Genomic DNA, 23836 nt, shown 5'->3' with positions numbered 1-23836 from the left:
GTCCCCCTGCCCAGACCAAACGAGCTAATCTCTTGGTCCATTGCACACACAAACCACAAGATTTATTAAAAACACATAAAAATACCTCGCGGCTAATCCGCTGTAAGTATAAAACAATATACAAAATACACAAAGACTTTAACCTTATAAAAATACTTTACATAATAAAAAAATACAAAATAATCCAAGATGGCGACGGCACTAGCTTACATATGCTAGGCCGGCACCCCGCTGCCCAGACAAAAAACCCTGGGTCGCAGCGTCAATATAGTGTTTCTCTACTACATAACTGTCATGGTGGATACAGAGAAACAACTATGATATAAAATTCCGCACTTTAATTAGCTAAACATCACCAATAGTATACAACACAATGACTTACAAATAAACACGTCTGATTAGCTCAGCATGCAAAGTCCAGAGAGAGAGAGATTTAAGTCACAGTCCACATCATTGCAGGACACGTGATCGGAGGCTACAGGGGAATTCATCCCCGGCTCCTCCAGGACGGCAAAAGGTGTAAAAATTATAATGAACACTGAATTTTTACGAGACTTGTAAAATTCTGGACCACTGGGTCAAGGGCTCTTGTGCTGAGCAAGTCTTTATTGATCTTGTAATGAAATTAGTACTCTTCATTTTGAAGTTATTCCCTTATTCATTTTTATATCTTCACGTATAATACTTAATGTAAATAATGTAATTGATAAATGAATTTGAATTAAAGAATTATTTAACATTTTTTTAATGTTCAGTACAAAAATATAGCTTTTGATGGTCATGTATACTTGTTGTTAATAAAGCTGATTCCGACAAACGGAGAGGGTATTAGTACTGACAAGTACAGGCAAGTAAATAAACCTTATATATGTGTATATTTGTAGAATTATAGTATATACACGTGCACTGTACATACTTTTTTATCATCACAATATACAAACAATAGTGAAAAAATTTGATCACACAATTTAAAAAATAAAAATTCAAGGCGTCGTTCTTGTCAGACGAAGAGGGTTTAAAAACATGAAAAAACTGTTCAGTCTGCATGGAGCATGTTTAACTTGGCTTCTGTTAATATTTAGGAGGTGGAGGTGGATATTGGCCGGGATATTGACCTGACGAGGTGTATTGACCAGACGAAGTGTAGGCAGACGGTTGTGGATTACCTGGACCGATCACGACCCCTGGATGAGCCTTTTCTACAAAACAAAAAATCAAAAGTAGGATTATTTAGTAAAGATACGAAAGAAGGGAAGAGTTAAAAGCATTATAACAGAGATTCGGAACACCAAGCAAGAGCTCTTAATTGAGAACTAACCAAAGTCAATGTTACTTCAATTAGGCAAAAAGAAAGAAATTGGCTGTTGTGATACTAGTAATTAAATCTTTGAATCAGCTGCTGTTGTGAACATTAAATCAAAAAATTGCCTGACAAAAAATCTCATTTTAAATAACTAATTTTCATCAGATCTTTTTAAGTTACAAACTTATATGGATATAATGGATATTATTTTAAATCTACTCACTCTTCTTGATGATAATAACGACGACCACTACGATGATAATAACCACTATGATACACGGTATAACAATGGCGCTATTTAAAATCAAAAGTTTTTCAAAGTTACAGAAGATGCCTATATGAATTTGAAAGCACAAAACATTTTGAAAAAATAAGATTAGAAAGAAATGATACAAAAAATATGTATAATTCTGATTTTCTCCTTACGCAATACTGATGCAAACTGTTCCACCACAAATGAAGCCGACCGAACAACATGTGGAATCTATCTTGCTGCAGCAGTGGTACCCAGACGGACAATACAACTGGACACCTAAAACTTGGCCGCACGCTTCTCTGGCTGCATCTAAATGTCATGAAGCCCAAACATAAGGACAAGAACAACACTAACATTAAGAGAAACTTTTGCATATTTTGCATATTGCAAATCACTAATAAGCCTGGACATTGTCGGACAAATTACAGTAAAATTATGACACGAATTGACAGTCTGACAAAAATGATGAAAGCACTGCCTCTTTGGCAGTAACATTTGTCGCCAACATTAAGAGTCAAACGTCTTGGTCGAAATTATGTGATCAAAAATGATACAGCTTTTTACAAAGTGTTCCCATGGTAGTGTATTTGTAAAATATGAAATTACTCTCCTCTCTCCTTGAAAAGTTAGCACCATTTTTTAAATTTTAATTTTTTAAATTTAGGACAAATTTAAAGGTCACAGCAGTCGGGTCATGTCATTGACAAATATCACAACACATTCTGCACTTCTCACGTCATAGGTACAGTAAAACACAAATATGAGCTCATTATTATTCCCCCTTATTTCTAAGTATCACCAATGTTAAAATTTTTGAAAAAAAGTATCTTAAATTCTAAGGGCATGGTCTCATAAATTAATGTTCATTTTGAAACCTCTTTCATATCTAACATACATATGAAATACAAAGGTCCGGTCTTCTTTTTTCGTTAAAAGGTTTGACCAAGGCTGAAGTTTTTGTGACGCAAAAACTGAGAAAACGACTAAGATTTGTTGTTCAATTAGTTTTACAAAACAGGGGATTGAAAAGAAGACCATAAACTCAGAAGAGACTTGAGTCAAATATATTTTAAAATAATTTTCATAGCAAAGCAAAATTTATAGCAAATGTTTAAATTGAAATACATTTGTACTATACAAATCTGCAATTTTTTTTAAACGAATATACATGTATTATAAATGACTAGCTCTTCAAAATCAAAATTTTGACTTAAGTCTGTTCTCAGTTTATAGTCTCCAGGCCTGGTGCCTAGGAAGAGTAAACATTCCCTGTTGTCAATCACACCCGCCGTCAGACCCACCAGTTTATCACATCTGACATAATAACATACACTTAGTTTTGTATACGGTTTTTTTTTTTTCGTATAATGAAGATGAATTTTCATTATTCATTTTGGATAAGTAACAGGAATTTCAAGTTTGTACCTATGTGTCTTTGTTGAGTTTTGTTGTTTTATTTTGAGAACAAGATCATGTACCCATTTTGACTTCAACGATAAATAAAATTTGTATATTTTAGATATGAGTTGTTCGTCCTTGAGTTAACCAAACAAAAACATTCTCTTATTTATTGATGGCTATGATTTAATTTGTGTTCTATTTATCTAAAAATAATAGTATTTATAATAATGTCTAAACAGTTATATTTCTTAAGTTGTTTGAGTCATCTCAATTACATTGTTGTGTAAAAATTTAAGTATAATTGAATGATACATGGTAAAAAATTGTACATTAGGATGTCACAAAATATTCACTTAAGATAAATATATCTTGTACAGAAAAAAAATTCCACTCACCATTGAAGTCAATGAAACATGTTAAAATAATCAACAAGAATGTCAGCAGAAATATTTCTGTAAATTTCATTTTGTTGTCGCTGAAATCCCTCTAAAGACTCCTCCGTGTATTTTAATTGAGGCTATCTGGTATAATGTGTAATTAAGAACCTCGGTTAGGTTTTTTGTCTCATTAAAGATAAGGTAGATGGTAACTGTACCTTTAAAATGCATTGATCTATTGTTGTTTTGTTTTGTTTTTTTTGGGGGGTAGATAAAAAAAACTACGTAAGGGCAGCTATTTTTTCCGAATGGTAAATTTCAAGTGAGGTTGGGGCTTAATAAGGCATTCCTCAGGTCTCCAAGGCTAGCTCAGTTGAAACTGACTCAATGCAAGTAAACACTTATGCAGTAGATGAACTAAACTTTTTTACACTATTCAATAATTATTTTTTTTCAAATTTCATTGCATATCTCCCTTGCTCTTTTAAAGCTTTTTCCGATAATTTTTATTACTGGTATCTCCACGAATTTAACTGTGTGTATTTTAACCATATATTTTAAAAAGAGATATGACCTGGAATTACTGATTTAGGTGACATATAGGTCCACCGGACTGTGTGTTTGTATATGATGATATCATAACATCGTGTATTGTTATTTTGCTTATTACTTGTCCCTATAAAAATAAACAAACTACTTCATTTTCAAGAAGGTAACATACGGGGGCGTCGGTATTTTATAAAATCATCTTTTTCGGATATTTACGTTAATGTACTTTTTTCATATATTCACCTTCGCATACATATTTTAGTATCATACATGTAACTCAATCGTATAATGTCAGTATTTGATAATATAAATATTCTTATTGTGTTAATGATATATTTATTGCAAAATCCATGTCGAATCTGTGCTTAAAAAAAGGAAATGGTGTTTTAACCAACAACGAATATTAATGTTGAGGTGAAATATATGGAGATAACGAACAGTATTCAAGCTCAAAGGTCCATTAAACAATATAAAATTGTAGCAGAGCAAAAATCGACCTCCAAAAATATCAGAGGGGGGGGGGGGTCAGGTACCATGGAGGAGTGAGCATCCCTTGCCGACCGGTCACTCCCGCCGTGTTCCCCTTGTCATGGCTGGGAAATAGCAGAAAATCCGTCGACAGTTCAGTGTGTATATAATCGCCTAACAATAAGCATGAAAAACGTCAGTCAGCATTTTACTCAATGATAAATTGTATTTGCTGACAAGGTCAACTTATCCACCATAGAATTCCCGTGGGGATCCGGGTTAGAATAGGTCCTCAGTACCCCCTTGCTTGTCGTAAAAGGCGACTAAATGGGGCGGTCCTTCGGATGAGACCGTATAAACCGAGGCCCCGTGTCACAGCAGGTGTCGCACGATAAAGATCCCTCCCTGCTCAATGGCCCTGAGTGCCGAGCATAGGCCCAAATTTGCAGCCCTTCACCGGCAATGGTGACGTCTCCATATCAGTGAAATATTCTGGAGAGGGACGTTAAACAATATTCAATCAATCAATCCACCATAGAAAGTACGAAATGATGACTTTAAGCGAGACTGCTGATATTCTTGTTTTAGCAACTTGTTTGCTAATAATTCACATCGTTTTGAAAATTTTCATACGTCGAGCAAGCTTTTCTGAGAGATATATACCCAGTATGCAGGCGATGAAGGTATAATGCTGCATAAGTAAGGGAAGTTAACGATTGAAAAGTTTAAGTCATCTCGTTTGTCATAAAGCTTGGTCGTTAGGTAACCATGCATTAACGTCTTTTTCTAGTAATATATCTAAATGTGAAGCAGATGTGTCGGACTCTTTTATTTCAAGCTCACTTGGATATATCGTATCGACATAAGAATGGAAATATAAACCATTGTTAATTGACGTTATATCTAAATGTCGAGTTGAAGGCCACAGCAAATGTTTTCTTCTTTTCACGTACCGGTATAATTTTTTAGGACAAATTCTGCTTCATATGAATACAGAAATAGGTCTAACATGTACAATTACGGGGCGCAGTTGGTACCATAGGAATTCAGTGTAGATTGTTGGAAAATCTTGTCAATCAGAAACTAAAGGATCTATTTAATATCAACTTTAGAGTACTTGTAGGTACAATCAGAATGCTTTTTAATAAATAATTTTGCAATCGACCAATAACAAAATAAGAAAATTCACAAGTTCCATTTTTATTGATAAGCAGCTGTCAATGATATAAAAAAAAGCCTGAACTTTAATTTATCGTGGGGAACGGTTGTATATAAGTTTGAAAAGTTGTAAGTTTTGATGCTGACTTTGTGATTTCAAATTTTCCAAAAGATCCTTGTAATTTTTAAGTACCCATATCTAATTTACAGCACTTCTCGAATATATTGTCGCACAGTACTCCTACATCTTCTCCTTCACAACTGTTAATATTTTTAGTTGTCTACACTGCAACAAAATGGACGGGGGGGGGGGGACTGGCCTTCAATGAACAGAATGTAGAAGTCGATTTTCAAAGTGTATTTTATCTATGACTTTCATAAGAAGCTATAGTATTATCCTGGGTACGTTTCTTCAAGAAAAAAAGTTGCCAACACTGCTTTACCTTCAAAAATTGTGGTATGTAATATATACTTTTATTTTTAAAATCTAATACTGCAGTATTACCAATTGTTTTTCTTAGCGGTACTTTAAAATGAATATTGGACCGTTGAATGAGATATTACTTTCCGATGAGATATTGGGGAGTTATGACGTTTTAACGTCATGTTTTTTGGCGAGATCATCTTCAACAGTTTCAACAGCGAGAACAGTTTCAATAGTATAAGTGATGTGCTTGAAAAAAGTGAGTGGGGACAGAATTCATAATACATGAAGATATTAAGATTGTCACCAGTTGAAAGATCGAAGCTCCGTGTATTTAGGACCTTTCTAGGTGATAGCTTATCAAGGTCTTTAAAACTTTATATTTACAAAGCACCTAAATTCATAAACAAAGTAAAGAAAATCAAAATTGGTAAAATATGTAAGAGAAATCTATCAGGATCATGATTTGCTAGAAAAGCATACAGTGTGAACTGCCTGACTGGCCCAGTACCCATATCTAATTTACAGCACTTCTCGAATATATTGTCGCACAGTACTCCTACATCTTCTCCTTCACAACTGTTAATATTTTTAGTTGTCTACACTGCAACAAAATGGACGGGGGGAGGGGGGACTGGCCTTCAATGAACAGAATGTAGAAGTCGATTTTCAAAGTGTATTTTATCTATGACTTTCATAAGAAGCTTTAGTATTATCCTGGGTACATTTCTTCAAGAAAAAAAGTTGCCAACACTGCTTTACCTTCAAAAATTGTGGTATGTAATATATACTTTTATTTTTAAAATCTAATACTGCAGTATTACCAATTGTTTTTCTTAGCGGTACTTTAAAATGAATATTGGACCGTTGAATGAGATATTGGACTTTCCGATGAGATATTGGGGAGTTATGACGTTTTAACGTCATGTTTTTTGGCGAGATCATCTTCAACAGTTTCAACAGCGAGAACAGTTTCAATAGTATAAGTGATGTGCTTGAAAAAAGTGAGTGGGGACAGAATTCATAATACATGAAGATATTAAGATTGTCACCAGTTGAAAGATCGAAGCTCCGTGTATTTAGGACCTTTCTAGGTGATAGCTTATCAAGGTCTTTAAAACTTTATATTTACAAAGCACCTAAATTCATAAACAAAGTAAAGAAAATCAAAATTGGTAAAATATGTAAGAGAAATCTATCAGGATCATGATTTGCTAGAAAAGCATACAGTGTGAACTGCCTGTCTGGCCGATTAAGCCATTTAAAATATCTTACTAGTATCTAACGAATAACAGGACAGGACAAGATCTCAATTATCATAATCCATCATATCATATTATTACACCGAACAAAACACAACCTCATGGCCAGGTCAACGATGAAACAACATGAAAACACATTTTACATTTTAATAAAATTTTATTAACGTGACCTTGCGTCTTTATTGTTTACAAGTCTATGTGCATTGAAAAACAAAAAGAATTGCAATAATCTTTTATCTGTTTATAACATTTTTGAGATTCTTTGGAGATTTATCCTGCATATTATAGAGCAAGTGTCCCCATGCAGTTAAGCAAAATGAGATTTAAAAGCAATGGTTTCAACATTTACAACATTTTTTTGATGAAAATACTAAATATTCCAAGTCAAAACTATCCCAGGTAGACAACTCAAGCAAAAACGATTTACACATTACACATGTTATATGCAAACCAAAAATATGTAGTCTCTTTAAACATTCAAATTTATCAGAAAACTCAGTTACGTTACGTAGTAATACACTGTACAGGAGCAGTGAAGAATCAAAGTAAAACTACGTAGTAAAACAAATAGTCACAAATAAATTGATTCCATGTGCCTTCACAAACGGTCACTAGTATTTTCCTGGGGGCGGGGGAGGGTGCTGTCCAGCTGGATTGAACTGACCGTGTGTTGGATTTTGGCTTGTCTGAGGATAACCTGGGCTGACTACCACTCCTTGTTGTGCATTTTCTACAATGAATGATTGATATTCGTCTTAAAAGTGATCACTATCAACTATGTATAATTAACCAGCCTATTGGAGCACATAATTTTCATTTTCAGTATCTGTACATGATCTAGCATTTAGCATATTGCACACTGACACTTAAATTGAAAATTTGTTTGTACACTCTAGAAAATATCGGTAAAACTAAAAAATAATCCTGTTTTATTGCTTGATCTTGTCATTATTTTAACAAAAGATCGGTACCTTCAGAATTGTTTTGTTAATGTAAGAATATGATGGCGTTTCAAAATGTATTCTATAATATGTTAAATATCCTATTAGAAGTGGAGTGTTTTAAAATATCATAAATTTCTTGACTGGGTTTGGGGTCAGCATATATTTTTTCTGACTCCAAAACCAAACTGTTTGATTGAGCTAGGCCGAAAGGCCAAAGGCAAACAGTTTAGTTCGAGGGATTCACAAAACGCATTTTGACCAGGGACACAGTCAATGAATACTGTTATACCTTTTACTTATTTATTTTGACATATCTTGCTCTGGCTTCTATGTTTGCATGATTAATAAAGATGATCTCGCCAAAAAACATGACGTTAAAACATCATAACTCCCCAATATCTCATCGGAAAGTCCAATATCTCATTCAACGGTCCAATATTCATTTTAAAGTACCGCTAAGAAAAACAATTGGTAATACTGCAGTATTAGATTTTAAAAATAAAAGTATATATTACATACCACAATTTTTGAAGGTAAAGCAGTGTTGGCAACTTTTTTTCTTGAAGAAATGTACCCAGGATAATACTATAGCTTCGCTTCTTATGAAAGTCATAGATAAAATACACTTTGAAAATCGACTTCTACATTCTTTACGTGAATACTTACTCTTCTTTACGATGATAACGACGATCACTATAATGATGATTAGAACGATGATGCATGGGATGACGATTGCACTAGAAATAGAAAGAAAAAAAACAATTTTTATAGTGAAAATAGCTGTATTTTTGACGATGAAAAATTAAATGAAACAGAAAATTGTACAAACTTAAGCTATACCAATACAGACTAACGCTATACTAATACAGACTCACACTTTATTAATACAGACTTACACTATACTAGTACAAACTCACGCAATACTTACGCTATACTAGTACAGACTCATGCTATACTTATACAGACTTATGCTATACTTATACAGACTTACCCTATACTAATACAGACTTACGCTATACTTATACAGACTTACGCTTAACTCATACAGACTCATGTTATACTTATACAGACTTGCGCTAAACTTATACAGACTTACGCTTTACCAATACAGACTTGCGTTATATTGCTACAGACACTTACGATATACTTTTACAGACTTTCGCTACACAAATACAGACTTATGCCATTCTAATACAGACTTGCGCTATACTAATACAGACTTACGCTATACTGATACAGACAGTCCCTCCGCAGATGAAGCCGTCAGCGCAGCAGGTGGTCGCTGTCTCGTCACAGCAATGATAACCCGTGGGGCAGTACAATTGATTCCCATAGAGACTTCCACAAGTCTCTGCTGTGTCTGAAAGTCAGGAAAATATCTCTTTTAAACTGGGCAAAAAGATACGACAAATGCCTTGTCGCAGAATACACATTATGTTACATGCAATCCACATGTCACAAATGAAATCCCTGTCTCTTCTCTTTAAAGTTATGAGGAAAGATACTATTTTTTAAAATAAGGCCAAACGTCAAGGTCATGAAATAAAAAAAATCATAGTGATTTAGAAAAGGCCTTGCCTTAGGTAATACATATGTGAAAAGTGAAAGCCCTTTATCTCTTCTTATTCAAAAGTTATGACCAAGGTTAAAGTGTTTGAAAATTAAGTAAAACTTCCGACCAAGGGTATCGAGGTAAAAAATCATAGTATATTTAGAAAGGTTTTGTCACAGGTAATACGCAGGTGAAATATGTCAGTCCTATCGACAAAGTCAGGGAAAGAGCTGATACAGATAATTGATGTATTGTATTAATCTAAGTGATTTCAAAGTCCCAATCGCTTATTGTCCCCGCTTTCGCAAAAGCAACAGGACATTTAAACTCATTTGTCTGTCAGTCTGTCACAAAAACCTTAGTTTAACTTTGGACATAACTTTTGAATAAGAAGACAAAGGGCATTCAAATTTCACATTTACATTAACTGTGACAAGACCTTTCTGTATATTCTATGATTTTTAACCCTGTCACCGTGATCTTCATTTTTGACCTACTTTTCAAATATTTTAATAACATTGCTTTAAATTGGTCATAACTTTTGAAAGAGAAAAGGCAGGATTTTCATATTGATCAAGAACATTACCCATGACAAGATCTTTCTAAATATACTATGATTATTTATCCTGTGACCTACACTGCGAATTTTGACCTACTTTTTCAAAATTGTTATATTTCCTTATAACATTTGATTGAGAAGACACATGCATTATTTGTGACAAGATGTTAACGAGGATGCTATGATTTTTTTTTCCTTTTCTTCCCTTTGACCTTGACTTTCACATATATGACGTAATTTTTTAAATAACTTTGGTGATTACTTTTAAAGTCAGATAACTTTTTAACTTTTTAGGATAGGGCATACATATTCTAAATGACATGTCATAAGCAACGACATCCCATCCACAAAGACACAGAAAGCGGGGGCCCACAATTCTTTGAAATTGCTTGTTTCTTAAGTATCTTATCGTTGATATCTCAAATTCTCGGAATTTTGAATTTTTTTTTTCGATCCCATAAGTTTGAGATAACGAGGTTTGACTGTTAGGTCTATTTTATAATCTTTTTTTCGTCAAGATGCAGTGATTTTTTTCGTTCTTCCTATTTTTATTTAAAATTCATCATTTTATAACAAAATATTTTTTTATAGGAATAGTATTTGTATTATGAGCTAATAAGTTTTATTAAAATGCCTCAGTCAGGAATTTAACATAATAACTTTGGAATTTTACCTGGTTGACTCTTACTGAAAGCGGGAATTTCACCTAGCTGTCATTATGGACTTGGTGCTTGATTTGAAGATCATTGAATTTTGATTTGCTTCATTGATTTGTTTTGAAAGTCAAGTCTTTAAATCATGTTTGCACAAGTCTGGAACTGTTTGTACAAAATATTATAGATACTTCCTGGATTGCTCTAAATTCTTGACAGAAAAAAATACATCAATGAAAATACTAATTTTAATAGAAATCGTACAACATGATTAAACGTACTGGTTTTATTGCTATATTAAAATGGGATCAATGCTTCTTTTGAATGTCAGGGGAGGGTTGATATAATATTCAATACATTAACCAAATTTAAATTTTATGCATATTTTTTTAATGCGTAAATAAACTTTTCATTCGTTTTTCAATCTGAAATTAATAAGATCTCTAATTTTGCTTGTCTTTAAATTAAAAAAGTAATTTCCCACCTCTAAATCAATGATTTTTCTTTTCGATGAATTAAAATTTGAAACTTCGTGTTCATGACAAAAGGGGATGAAAAGCGGCATGGCGACAACTCCTTACGCTATATAAAGGATAAACGTGAGACACAATGTCCATTATCAAAAAGTTTAGAAATTTTAAAAGTGTTTTTTTTTTTTTTTTTTTTTGGTGATCCAGGTTATTCTCTTATTGTTATTTTCATTCATATTTGTTTTGAAAGTAACTTGCTCAACTAACTAGAACCTATTCACACACAAAAAAATCTTTTTAATATTTAAATATACGTAATAATTTCCCAAAGCTTTTAAAAACAAAAAATGAATTAGATGATAAAAAATTCTCCAATACTTACCAATAAGGTCTATGAAGGAAGCAACAATAATGAAAATAAATGCAAAAATAAAATATTCTGTGATTTTCTTCATTTTTTAAAAGACTCGACGATCCACTCAAGGGCTTTATGTGAAAATAAATGAGTCGAACTTACCCGGTCGTGTTTTGTAAACAAAAAAAATCAATACCACCCTTTAAAACGTAGTAAGTTCCTAAATATTCATGCGCAATTTCATTCTTTTACCTTCAATATATGTAAGATATGATATAATATGGAACTTCAGACAGGGAAGTTAGCTGGAGAATATAATTGATAATTATATCAAAAGACTTTGAGTGTTAAGAAAACTTATCACATTAAAAAATTTCTATACTGAAGTATGGGAAAATTAGAAGATTTCTACACTGATTGGCAAGAATTATTGGAAAATCTGGAAAAAAAAACTGATCTATGATTTAAAGAATTTTTATATAAGATTAGACCCAAAAGCATTTCCAGTTATTATGTAACTAGATCTGCCACGCATTTTCTTTCTCTTTCAATTTTCAGGATTTTTGTTTTTAAACATTATCAAACCAGTGTTCATTATTAAAATATAAAACAGATGCATGAACATTCCAGCAAGATTTTATATATACCGGTATGTGAAATGATTTCCAGTAGTTGCAGAAAACATACAAACTTCATTCTTATCATATTGGTTTTAAACATTTGGATAATCTATAAATCTATGATATGTTTAAATGTAAATCTTCAATACGCAACATAGAATTTTTAAAAAAAAAATGGAGTTCATTGACAATGAAAATTAAGTCTTTGGAACACAGATCTTCAAACAATCTTTTAGATTTTCTATGAGCACTGATTATGCCCTTTTTCTACATGAAAATAAATCTCTTGCTCTTCTCTTTTCTTCAATTAGACATTATACATTTATTGACTGATTTATTTATTCGAGTACAATACGCGTTTTGTCAGACCCAAGAACCAAAATGTTTGCATGACGCCGTTAGACTGAAGACAGTTTGGTTTGAGGGCTGTTGTAACGACGAAAAGTGACCCCCGTAGAATAATGACCGGGGGGTCAAATTTCTACGTAGAAAAATGACCCCCCGGTCATTATTCTACGGGGGTCATTTTTCGTCGTTACACCGTCGACAAAACGCATTTTGCACGAGAACACAGTCAATTAATGTTTTGTTATACTTTTTATTTTAATTTTGTCAAACATGATTTTTTTATGCCCGATCAGTAAAACATTAAGATTGATAGACTTTTTATGCGCCCAGATCGATAGAGCGCATATTGTTTTTGTCCTGTCAGTCTGTCTGTCTGTTTGTCTGCAAACTTTAAACTTCGCCATAACTTTTGAACTATGAAAGATAGAGACTTCATATTTGGTATGCGTACTCCACTAATTAAGCTCTTTCAAATGACACCAAGGTAAATGAACTTTTGACCTTGACTGTGACCCATATGCGAAAATAGCTGTTTGTCTGCAAACTTAACCTTCGCCATTACTTTTGAACCATGAAAGATAGAGACTTCGTTTTTAATATACATACTCCACTAATTAAGTTCTTTCAAAACAAAATATATAAGATCAATGACCTTGTGACCTTGATTGTGACGTATATGCTAAACATAGCTTTTTTGAACCTTCGCCATAACTTTTGAACCATGAGAGAAAGAGACTTCATATTTTGTATGCATACTCCACTAAACAAGTTCTTTCAAACGAAACCAAGATCAATGATCTTGTGACCTTGACTGTGACCTATATGCTAAAAATAGCTTTTTTCGAATTCTGTTGCCGCCGGGCGCATAGTGTTTCACAAACACATCTTGCTTGGTATAAACTTGCATAGGAATATTTTTTTTAAAGGTATAACAATTAGATATGTTTACTAACATTGTAACATTGATTAATAACATTTATTAACATTATTATTCATTTCTTAAAATATAGGGAACCTCGATCCTTCAACTGGCGTCGGAATTTCATATTATGGATTCTCTGTAGAAGATTACGCAAGGCGATGGTCAAGATATGAAAAAGAAGACGTTTGCAACTTTGTCAGAATGGATTAAATGTATCAGATCTATGTTACAATCACGTATTAAAAGATTGAGGGGCAATATGAAAACCATCTTGTATCCTTCTGTATTCAATAATCCAGAAGTGAAAAAAGAATTAGATAGATAACATGATCAGTACGTACTGATCCCTGCTGAAAAAGCAGGTAACAACATTGCCTTCGTTTGTAAGGCTCATTATATAAACTGTGTTGCATTTTATTTTGTCAAAGTTTTGTAAAGTTATGTAGCAGGGACGATCACTTTGTCATATTCAGGGATTTTATAAAAGCAACTTGTGATGTCAGTATTGTCTGGATCTCCCCTTAGATTGTTTTTGTTATCATTATATAGAATGATAATATTTGATGTATTGTCATCTAATAAATGACAATATTCACACAATACATGTGTTATGTTATATTTGGATGGTTCATCGGTAGGATATGGAACTTTGTCAGATCACCAATATTACATAAACTGTTTTTTAGATGAACTTGGATTTAATTCTACGAATGGTAATCCAACTTATACTCATACATTGTAGTTCCCTTTCTAAGGAAGAAATTCTTCAAATCGCATGTCAGTTTTGAATATTTTTAATATCCCCCAAAACAAAAAGGAATTTGAACTACCATATCTATATTGAATTTCGAAACTTCATAAAAATCCTCGCAAACATAGATGCATATCGGGTTCCAGCAAATGTTCAACCAAGCCTCTTTCTTTACTACTCACTAAATACTAACAGTAGTAAGGGGAAACTTAAAGAGTACTGTGCAACAATATATTCAAGAAGTGGAGTAAACGAGATGTAGATACTTAAAAAATTCCAAGGAACTTTCGGGCAATTTGAAATCTCAAGATTTTACCAAAATCAACAGGTTAAAAACTTACGACTTTTCAACTTTATACACAACCATTCCACACGATAAATTAAAGTCCAGGCTTTTTCATATCATTGACACGTGCTTTTTCAATAAAATGGAACTCAAAAATTTACTTACCTTCTCATTGGTTAATTGCAAAATTATTTTGTTAAAGAACACTCTGATTGTACACAAAAGTACTCCGAAATTAACATAAAAAGATGCTAGAGTTTCTAATTGATAATATCTATACAGTGGTTTTTGGAGATCATGCCTTCCAAAAATATATTGGAATTCCCATGGGTACCAATTGCGCCCGTCATTAGCTGACCTATTTTTGTATTCACATGAAGCAGAAATTGTCCAAAATCTTATACGTGAAAAGAAGAAAATACTTGCTGTGGCCTTCAACTCGACATTTAGATATATCGACGTCGTATTGTCAATAAACAATGGTAATTTCGTTCTTATGTCGATACGATATATCCCGGTAAGCTTGTGATAAAAGATACTACAGAGTCTGACATATCTTTTTCATATTTGGATATTTTACTCGAAAAAGATGTTAATGGTAACTTAACCACCAAGCTCTATGATAAACGTGATTTTAAATTTTCAATCTCAACTTCCCTTACTTATACAGCCATATACCTTCATCACCTGCATACGGAGTTTATATAACTCAGTTGAGCCGATACCCAAGAGCATGCTTTACATATGAACAATTTCTAAAATGAGGTAAATTATTGACAAACAAGTTGATGAAACAAGAATATCAACAGTTTCGTTTAAAGTCACAATTTCGCAAGTTCTATGGTCAATACAATGACCTTGTCAGTAAATTATACAATTTATCATTGAGTCAAATGCTGACTGAGATTTATCATACCAATTGTTAGTCCATTATTTATACACTGAATTTACGAGGATTTGTCCGTTATTTCCCCATCATGACATAGAGCACACGGCGGGTGTGACGGATGGATGCTCACTAACTCCTCCATGGCACCCGATCCCACCTCTGATGTTTAGGTGGTCCGTGATTGCTCTGTTCCTATTTTGTATTGTTTTATGGACTTTGGATCTTGAATACTGTTCGTTATCTTCATATGTTTCCTTTTGATAAAAAAAATATACCCCATGCCTAATAATACAGAGAGGGGTATATATTTTTTTTTATTAAAGGTGTCTGTGCGTGCTTTATACCTGGAAGTTTTGTTAGACAGATAAGATTATTTACCATTCGTTGATTCGATATACGCAATTGGCGCATGGTTTCAGGATGGTGTATTTTGTATTTTTCTAGGTCCTCCATGGACTTGTCATGACTTGTGATGTTGCGTTATGTAGACCTAAAAGAATCATCTTTTTAAAAGATCTTAAATACAGAGTCCCAATTACTTTATTGATGACAGAACATTATTTTATTACAAGTATAAATTCTGTCGATTTCTGTTTGCTCTGCTCCTGATTTGCATACATGACGCTGGGCTTAAGTTAAAGGTCACAAGTTTAATGCATGAAAATTCTTACGTGAGAATATATCCTGAAGATGTAATGTTCCGTAGAATTTACAGTATATTATCTGTAACTTTTAGTTTTAGCCTACATAGTTGATCGCCATATTTCTCTACACGATGTTGTAGTTTACGCTTTGAAATACATAGGGAAATGACGTTTTAGGCTAATTTTGCAGAAAGGTTTTTTTTTTTAAGTTTGATATCTTTTTAAAGACGTAGACAAATATTGGCCAATAATTTCAGAATGTCATGAGATAAAATTAGAACTATTGATATGAGAAAAAAATTGATGTCTTCTCGATAGTTTTTTTTTCCTCAATAATTTCAAAGTTTGCTTTTACATTGCCAAAATGGTGCGTCACATGGAGTTATTTATGACTATAACGTCATAAGTTGAACGTAATCAAGTTTACATACAAGAATAAATATTCATAAAGGTAATATAGATGCAGAATGTCATTTTATTCATAATTTTACTTATTGCGGAAACATGTTAGGATGACCAGCAACTTATTATACCCACAGCTTGAAAAGCGTGAGGGTATATAGTGATCGGGATCTCCGTCTGTCTGTTACGCTTCAAGGTATTTCTTATCTGCAATTCATCTTATAACACTTAATGAAATTTAATGAGATTTTCACAAACATTTTGTTACATAGTGCCATTGTTCACCTGCTTTTTTACTTTTGATCCGACACATATTTTGGGTTTCCCATAGCAAAAATTAACATTGCCATTCTTTCTATAATAACGAAGGGTACCCATCTCTTATCCACAACACCTCCTATACCATTAACTATATGTAAAATTTAATGATAACTTCATAGATTCTTTATTACAAAATGCCATTGTGCACTTTCTATGTTACTTTTTGATCTGACACTTATTTCGGTCTCCCAAAAATTGAACTTCGGCATTATAATCATAAAGTCAGAATGAACGGTATTTAACTGTTAAAAGAATTACTCGTGCATTAGAAATAATATGCAGCGGCAACCATGCATAACACATGAATTTGATCAGTTGAAAATGGTGAGGAAAAAAATCGCAATACTGAGGAAATTGGGAAAGGGGGCCGGGGGGGGGGGGGTTATCGGCAATGTTCTTTCTATTTTAGATGCAAGCTAGTGTAAGGGTCCCATTTCTCAAACAGTTGTTAATTTCTCTTAATCAAATTTCCATTCACAAAACGTAAAACACTTGCATTTAGCTTATACACAGACAGCTTTTGTTATAAACCAAAAAAAAAATTTCTTGATACTTGTAAACTATTTTCTGTTTACTGTGCCATATATGTCTTATACCCGGTAGTCCGGGCGTTTGTTTAAATTTATCATTAATGCATTTCTGAATTTGTTAGCCTGCGCATACATGGAGACTGCATGAGATTGAAAAAATAAACAAATAATAATAATGATAATATTGATATTGCAGAATAAACTAGAGGTATTGTGAGCAATGTGCTCACTAAATTATACCCCCGCCTCCAATATGGTTACAATGGCAAAGTCCATGTTTTTCACTGGGGACCCAAAATAGGTGTCAGATCAAAAAGTAAAATTAGAGGTGCACAATGGCATTTTGAAATAAAGAATCCTTAAAAGTATCATTTTATTCAGTGGTACATGAATAATATGAGTTGCGATAAGAGATGGTAACCTTCAATATTATAGAAAAAATGGCCGTGTTCATGTTTTGCTCTTGGAAACCCAAAATATGTGTCCGATCAAAAAGTTAAATAGGAGGTAACAATGGCGCTATGAAACAAAGATTCTGTGAAAGTCTCATTAAAATTCAGTGGTAAAAGAGGAGTTGTGGATAAGAGATGGGTACACCAAAGCGTAACAGACTGGCGTACACAGGTAAATATATTATTAAATTTCTTCCGTGTTTATAGTGTTGCTGATTTATTATGAAATTAAAGTGAACACATATTTCCCAACTGGCTTTCGTAATGGCAAACATAGTGTAATACGCATTTTCCTTTCGAGCTGCAAATTATGTGCGCACATGTACAAACCTTCAAGTTTTCGGCGGCTAAGCAATTTACAGTAACTTTCTTCTTGCATACCATAACTTTTACAATGACTTATTTTTATTTACCTTTAGCAGTTTAATAACACTTAGTTTCATTCAAATAGATTTCAAATTCCTTTAACCCCTTACATGGCATATACGCATTTCTACGCAACTGACTTGAAGAACAAGTATAGTGTGAAAAAACATTCATAACTTCGTTAATGCTGCAAATATCAGAATAAATCTTGCACCGTTGGAAAGAGAAAATAATTACGATAAAATAATATACAGAATTTTTTTTATTGGTTGTACTAGTTTTTTGCTAGCTAGCTTGAGTTAAACTTTGCGCACTATTTGAGCGATTTTGCCATTATCGAATTCATTGCAGGGGTAACATGTTATGTGCAAAATGCTAAATTCTGGTGATAACCTTCCAACCGCACCCCATCCCCCCAAAATACTTAACATTGGTTTGTTAAAAAATGAACAATATGCTCATAATTTTCAACACAACAATGAAATATTTTTTAATATATTAAATTAAGCAAACAACAACAAAAAACTAGAATGAAACTCATTCTTGAATAAATGGAAATTCCAGCATGATTATGGTGTATTTCGTTGCCATAGCAACTGAAATAATATTTTTATAATCATTTTCAGAAACAACATAATACCTGCTTTCGGAATATATATACATTGGTATAAACAAAAATTACTAGAAATACTAAAAAAAAAATGCATCTAAATCTAAATATCAATTTGTCTAGAAATGCTTAAATTCTTTGCCATGGAAGGGGTTAAAGGGAAAATTTATTTCATTAGTATATCGGAGTGTCACACATAACACTTTCATGTCTATATTCAATGAATTAGTTCGTGTTGACGTTTTTATGAGGAATTTTTTCTTTATTTAAATGCTCAAATATATTTGGATGTAATGTTCTTGTACATCTTAAATATTAGGGTTTTACTATGATTGTATGTTTGATGGTTTGGTTGTTTGTTGTTGCTATGGAAGCAAGGAGATGTTAAAAAAAATTCACTTTAATATAATAAACACTTTTAAAAAGGGAAGTGGAAACTGTATACATTTATTCCGAGCTAATATATTTCCTTTTTACAATGTAAAAAATATATGTCATGTAGAACACTCTCAAAAAATAAATTTACTGACAATTACATCTGTTTATAAAAACAATAATCACGTATTATCAAAGACCTATGTATATAATAAACAAATGCTACGTATTTTAGTTTAATGTTTTATTCGAGTTGGCAGGTATTGTCCACAGTGGTCTACACAACAGTGGGGCAGCCGGCAAAATGGCATACCCCCAACATCAACATAAGTTGTGCCCTCCCTGACGGGAAAAGTAGCACGCTGGGTTGACCTCATTCGTGCTACGGACACATTTCAACACAAATTATCTTTTATAATTATATTATTTTGCTTTAGCTTTAAATTGTATAAGATATAATTTTTAAAGTCAACATCACATATATCAACATCAACCATCACATATATCAACATCAACCACAAAAAGTCAACAAAATCAACAGTTCAATGGTTAAATTGAAGGTGACGATTTCGCAAACACGACCACTGTGAAGTATAGTTTACTGTCTTTCCCCGAACTCCTCGAATGGATAATTCGCCAAATTGACCCTTGTCATGCATGGTATTCGGCCAGAGATCATTCCTAAGGTCCCAGAATACGGAAATTCCAAAGGTCTCAGAATACGGAAATAGCAGGCAATTCAGATCAGCATCGTTAGTCTCCTTCAACGAAATCTCTAATATCTGAAAAGACAAAAACAAAAACCCACAGCAGAAAAAGATTCTCAATAACATTTGCACAACTCTAATAAATTTGGTATAACCAAATGATGTAAAACAATGAAAAACGTTATTTAAACAAACAAAAGTAGAAAGGGTATATACTTAACACCTAGCTCAAGGGGTTGAGGTGGGAGGGTATTTCATAAAACAAAAACATAAATCGGATACTTTCATCACCCACCTTTCACTTTCATTGATGCATAGAATAGGGGAGATAACCCGTAAACCTAGTGACTAATTACCGACACTGTATGGATGGATAAATAAATTCCGGCTTATCACATTTATTAGTTTTTTCCCACAAAAAGGAGGTGAATGATGACATATAATAAAAGGATAGAGCTTTGATAACGGCGCATATTGTGAGATGAACTCAAATATGCGGTATTATCAAAGACCTATGTATATAATAAACAAATGCTACGTATTTTAGTTTAATGTTTTATTCGAGTTGGCAGGTATTGTCCACAGTGGTCTACACAACAGTGGGGCAGCCGGCAAAATGGCATACCCCCAACATCAACATAAGTTGTGCCCTCCCTGACGGGAAAAGTAGCACGCTGGGTTGACCTCATTCGTGCTACGGACACATTTCAACACAAATTATCTTTTATAATTATATTATTTTGCTTTAGCTTTAAATTGTATAAGATATAATTTTTAAAGTCAACATCACATATATCAACATCAACCATCACATATATCAACATCAACCACAAAAAGTCAACAAAATCAACAGTTCAATGGTTAAATTGAAGGTGACGATTTCGCCACATGGGCACCGTAGGTGCCCACCGCCACCTGGTGGGGGTAGGCAACTTCAATTTAACCACCCACCATGGACTCCTAGCCTACTCAAAACCCTCAGCAACCCATCCATCGTGAACATCACTCTCTCTCATTGACAACCCACTGTAGAACTATCCTGCATTAAAATAATTCTGGTCTCCCTTCAATTAATTGGGCCTAACGCCCCCCCCCCCCCTGAATTTATATCTTTCAAGTTACTAGTATATTGCTTTGGGTCTCAGATTCCATTATTAATAGCCAACTGGCAAGAGAGAACTATTACCTGGACTAATGTAAGAAAATTATGTAGAAAATACGTTTTATTTAGATCCCCCCTTTTTATTTATTTGTTTATAAATTTGAATTTTATTTCTTATTTAATTATTTTTTAGGTGATAAAATACTTTCATGCAGAGATTAGAAACAAGATGAATGAGCACCTTTACTCTTTAACCTCCCCCTTTCCCTTTCAGCATGATTATGCTATTCCTGTATTGTTGACAATAATTTTAAAAGTGTTCACGTGCCCAATTTGTAAACTGCAGAACACGTTTTTTGATATTTGGTAAATTATGTATTTTGCCATTTTGAGGGAATGTTTTATATACATGTACCACTCATTTTGAAAGCGAACTCTTCAAAGCACCATTTAAAATTGATTAAATCTTGTATATAATAAGTAGTAACTTTCAAACCAAGACACACAATGGAGGACTGTATTTGTATTTACAGCTCATTTGTAAAAGTAGTTGGACTGGAGCAGACACTGAAGGCACACTTGACTAAATCCTTTATTTTAAACCCCTTCCCAGCTGATGCTCTATCAAAAAATCAAAAATGCATGATCTTTTCACACCTAAAGCTCCCCCCCCCCCCCCCCCCCCCCGCAAAAATATGTTATGGTATAGATTATTTAAATAATAGACTTCAAAATATTTTTAAGGCTGTAGAAAATGGATATATGATAGAGAGCATAAAAATTAATATGCTTAGTCAGTGGAAACCTAACCTATATCTAATACCCTAAAATGCTGGAGAATTTTATCTAATCTTAATACTATGAATCTTGTAACCCCTACACACATGTGGATTTGTATTTGTATCCCTTAGCTAACCTGTATTTGTACCCACTAGCTAATGCATGGATGAAAATTGCATGTACATATATATGCACCGACTAATGCATCTTAATCCCATATGTGATAAATGTGTAAAGTAACATAAAATAATTATGCTACATGTAACTGCTCAGATGAGAGATAAACACCTATCATATTACATGCAAATGGCACCTGGGTTTGAACTGATATTTTCAATGGGAAAACGCCCCCTGAGATATGCATGTCTTAATTTCCAACAGTAAGCACATACTATTAAAAAGAAAATATTATAGGAAATGGTTTGGATTGTAACCTAGCCTGTGGAACAATATGTGTTAACACCCCCCCCCCCCACCCCACCCCCATCCCCGCACTGTTAGGTAGTTAGGTTATCTCGCCTTTAGTGCTTATTAGTGATAAAGAAAACTAGTTACCTAAACAATTTACCCTTTGCGAGTTTAAAAACTGTGAATATAGAATTTTAACTAAAGCAACTTTTATCTGTGTGAACTTAGAGACACAGCAGAAACCAACACTGACAAAAAGCCCCGATATGAACCTTATAAGTCTAATTATAGCCCTTTCTATTTTATTTATTTATTGATTTATTTATTATTGTTGCACGACCATTCATACAGCATATGCCATATTAGGAAAATACATAGAAAGTACCAGCACTGTGAGCTGTGTTCAAATGAGCCTGCATATGCATTGACTCTGTGTAGCACCTGAAGAACTCTGTGAATTGTCCCTCTTCCCAATGCCAAATTGAATGACGAGTAAAATTGGTAAAAGTTCAGGAAATTTGAGTTGCAATTCCTATTTTAAAGTTCACTTTCCCCAATGAGAAAGATAACTCTAAGGAATAAATGTTAAGTATGTTAATTTCCTAATACTCTTGACAATTTATTTATTTCACAGTGCTTCAATTAGCCTATAAATTATTATTATTAAACTTCTTTTTATAGTCTTTTATTTGTAGAATTGTATTTCAATACCCAAAGTTCTCTTCTTGTATAAATATTAAACAAGTGACTAGACCCATGGTTTTAGAACATTGTCAGGAAATAAAAGCCCATGCTGAAATTAATCTCTGTGTAAATAATCAACATTTGTGAAATAATCTATATATAATAAATTAGTAAAACAAGTTTACCTGATTTTTTATGTTAACTTATTGTCTTAAGATGGTACAAAACTTTTCATTTACTAAACACAACTTTATAAGATACAAGGCCTTTATGCTGTTAATGGGTGAGAAGACTTTAAGGAGGCTAGGGGGTCAACAATTATTAACCACCAGATATAATTTAAATTTTGGGATATGATATCTTAAGCTGTCAACTATTATTTGGCAAAGATAAATTTCATAAATGTTAGCTTTAAAATTTGATCAGTTATATCTTTATTGAGCTCTTCTTCTAAAGGAGATCCAAATAGTCTAAAAATGGCCACAACCACCCAGCCCCTTTAAATGTAGGTGTTTATATTGTGTTATCATCAAACCTTCTCAATTAAGGTAAAGGCGCTGTTAGAGAAATTCATGATTATGCTCATGTACACTGGAGACGGCTTCCAAGGAACGAACAGCATGGCCTTCTTTTATTTCCTTTATGTATAATTTTAACTACCCCATTGAACAAAATGACAACACAGAATATAACTTGCGAAACATGACCTTCGCCCCATCTTACTTAATCTGAACCCTTTGATATATATTAACCCGCAAAATAGTAGCTAGCCTTGCTAGATATTACATGTAGTTAATTAAAATAAAATTAGGGGAATCCTATTTATATCAACTGTTACTAATGAACCATTGAGGTCCTAAATTACTATGCCCACAATTTGTTATTGTTCTTGTTGAATCTGAAGTTGC

General features: G+C 33.1%; 2 protein-coding genes across 2 annotated transcripts; both read right to left on the bottom strand.

Annotated features, from left to right (window-relative positions):
- Positions 1-766: 766 nt before the first annotated feature.
- On the bottom strand, positions 767-3493 carry LOC134253900 (uncharacterized). The gene is made up of 4 exons (XM_062736478.1): positions 3356-3493; positions 1730-1868; positions 1527-1597; positions 767-1199 (listed from the first exon to the last, which is right to left on the bottom strand). The coding sequence occupies exons 1-4, from the start codon at positions 3423-3425 to the stop codon at positions 1072-1074; spliced, it is 408 nt and encodes a 135-aa protein (XP_062592462.1). The 5' UTR covers positions 3426-3493; the 3' UTR covers positions 767-1071.
- A 3842-nt stretch (positions 3494-7335) lies between these two features.
- Positions 7336-11868, bottom strand: LOC134253899 (uncharacterized). The gene is made up of 4 exons (XM_062736477.1): positions 11759-11868; positions 9367-9502; positions 8809-8879; positions 7336-7928 (listed from the first exon to the last, which is right to left on the bottom strand). The coding sequence occupies exons 1-4, from the start codon at positions 11829-11831 to the stop codon at positions 7810-7812; spliced, it is 399 nt and encodes a 132-aa protein (XP_062592461.1). The 5' UTR covers positions 11832-11868; the 3' UTR covers positions 7336-7809.
- Between the last annotated feature and the right edge of the window lie 11968 nt (positions 11869-23836).

The sequence above is a fragment of the Saccostrea cucullata genome, unplaced genomic scaffold (genome assembly GCF_032062105.1).
Source record: "Saccostrea cucullata isolate Sc308-1 unplaced genomic scaffold, CSIRO_AGI_Scuc_v1 ctg5363, whole genome shotgun sequence".
NCBI classification, from domain to species: domain Eukaryota; kingdom Metazoa; phylum Mollusca; class Bivalvia; order Ostreida; family Ostreidae; genus Saccostrea; species Saccostrea cuccullata.
The sequence above is the reverse complement of the archived record's forward strand: the minus strand, read 5'-3'. Positions and strand labels throughout refer to the sequence as shown.

Bases quoted from the DNA above. Each gene is read 5' to 3' on its own strand.
- LOC134253899 (XM_062736477.1), bottom strand. From the start codon at position 11,831: ATGAAGAAAATCACAGAATATTTTATTTTTGCATTTATTTTCATTATT. The intron at 9,503-11,758 runs GTAAGTATTGGA...CCTGACTTTCAG, and splicing joins TTCCTTCATAGACCTTATTG to ACACAGCAGAGACTTGTGGA. The intron at 7,929-8,808 runs GTAAGTATTCAC...CATTCATTGTAG, and splicing joins CGTTATCATCGTAAAGAAGA to AAAATGCACAACAAGGAGTG.
- LOC134253900 (XM_062736478.1), bottom strand. From the start codon at position 3,425: ATGAAATTTACAGAAATATTTCTGCTGACATTCTTGTTGATTATTTTA. The intron at 1,869-3,355 runs GTGAGTGGAATT...CATGACATTTAG, and splicing joins ATGTTTCATTGACTTCAATG to ATGCAGCCAGAGAAGCGTGC. The intron at 1,598-1,729 runs GTAAGGAGAAAA...GATTTTAAATAG, and splicing joins ACAGTTTGCATCAGTATTGC to CGCCATTGTTATACCGTGTA.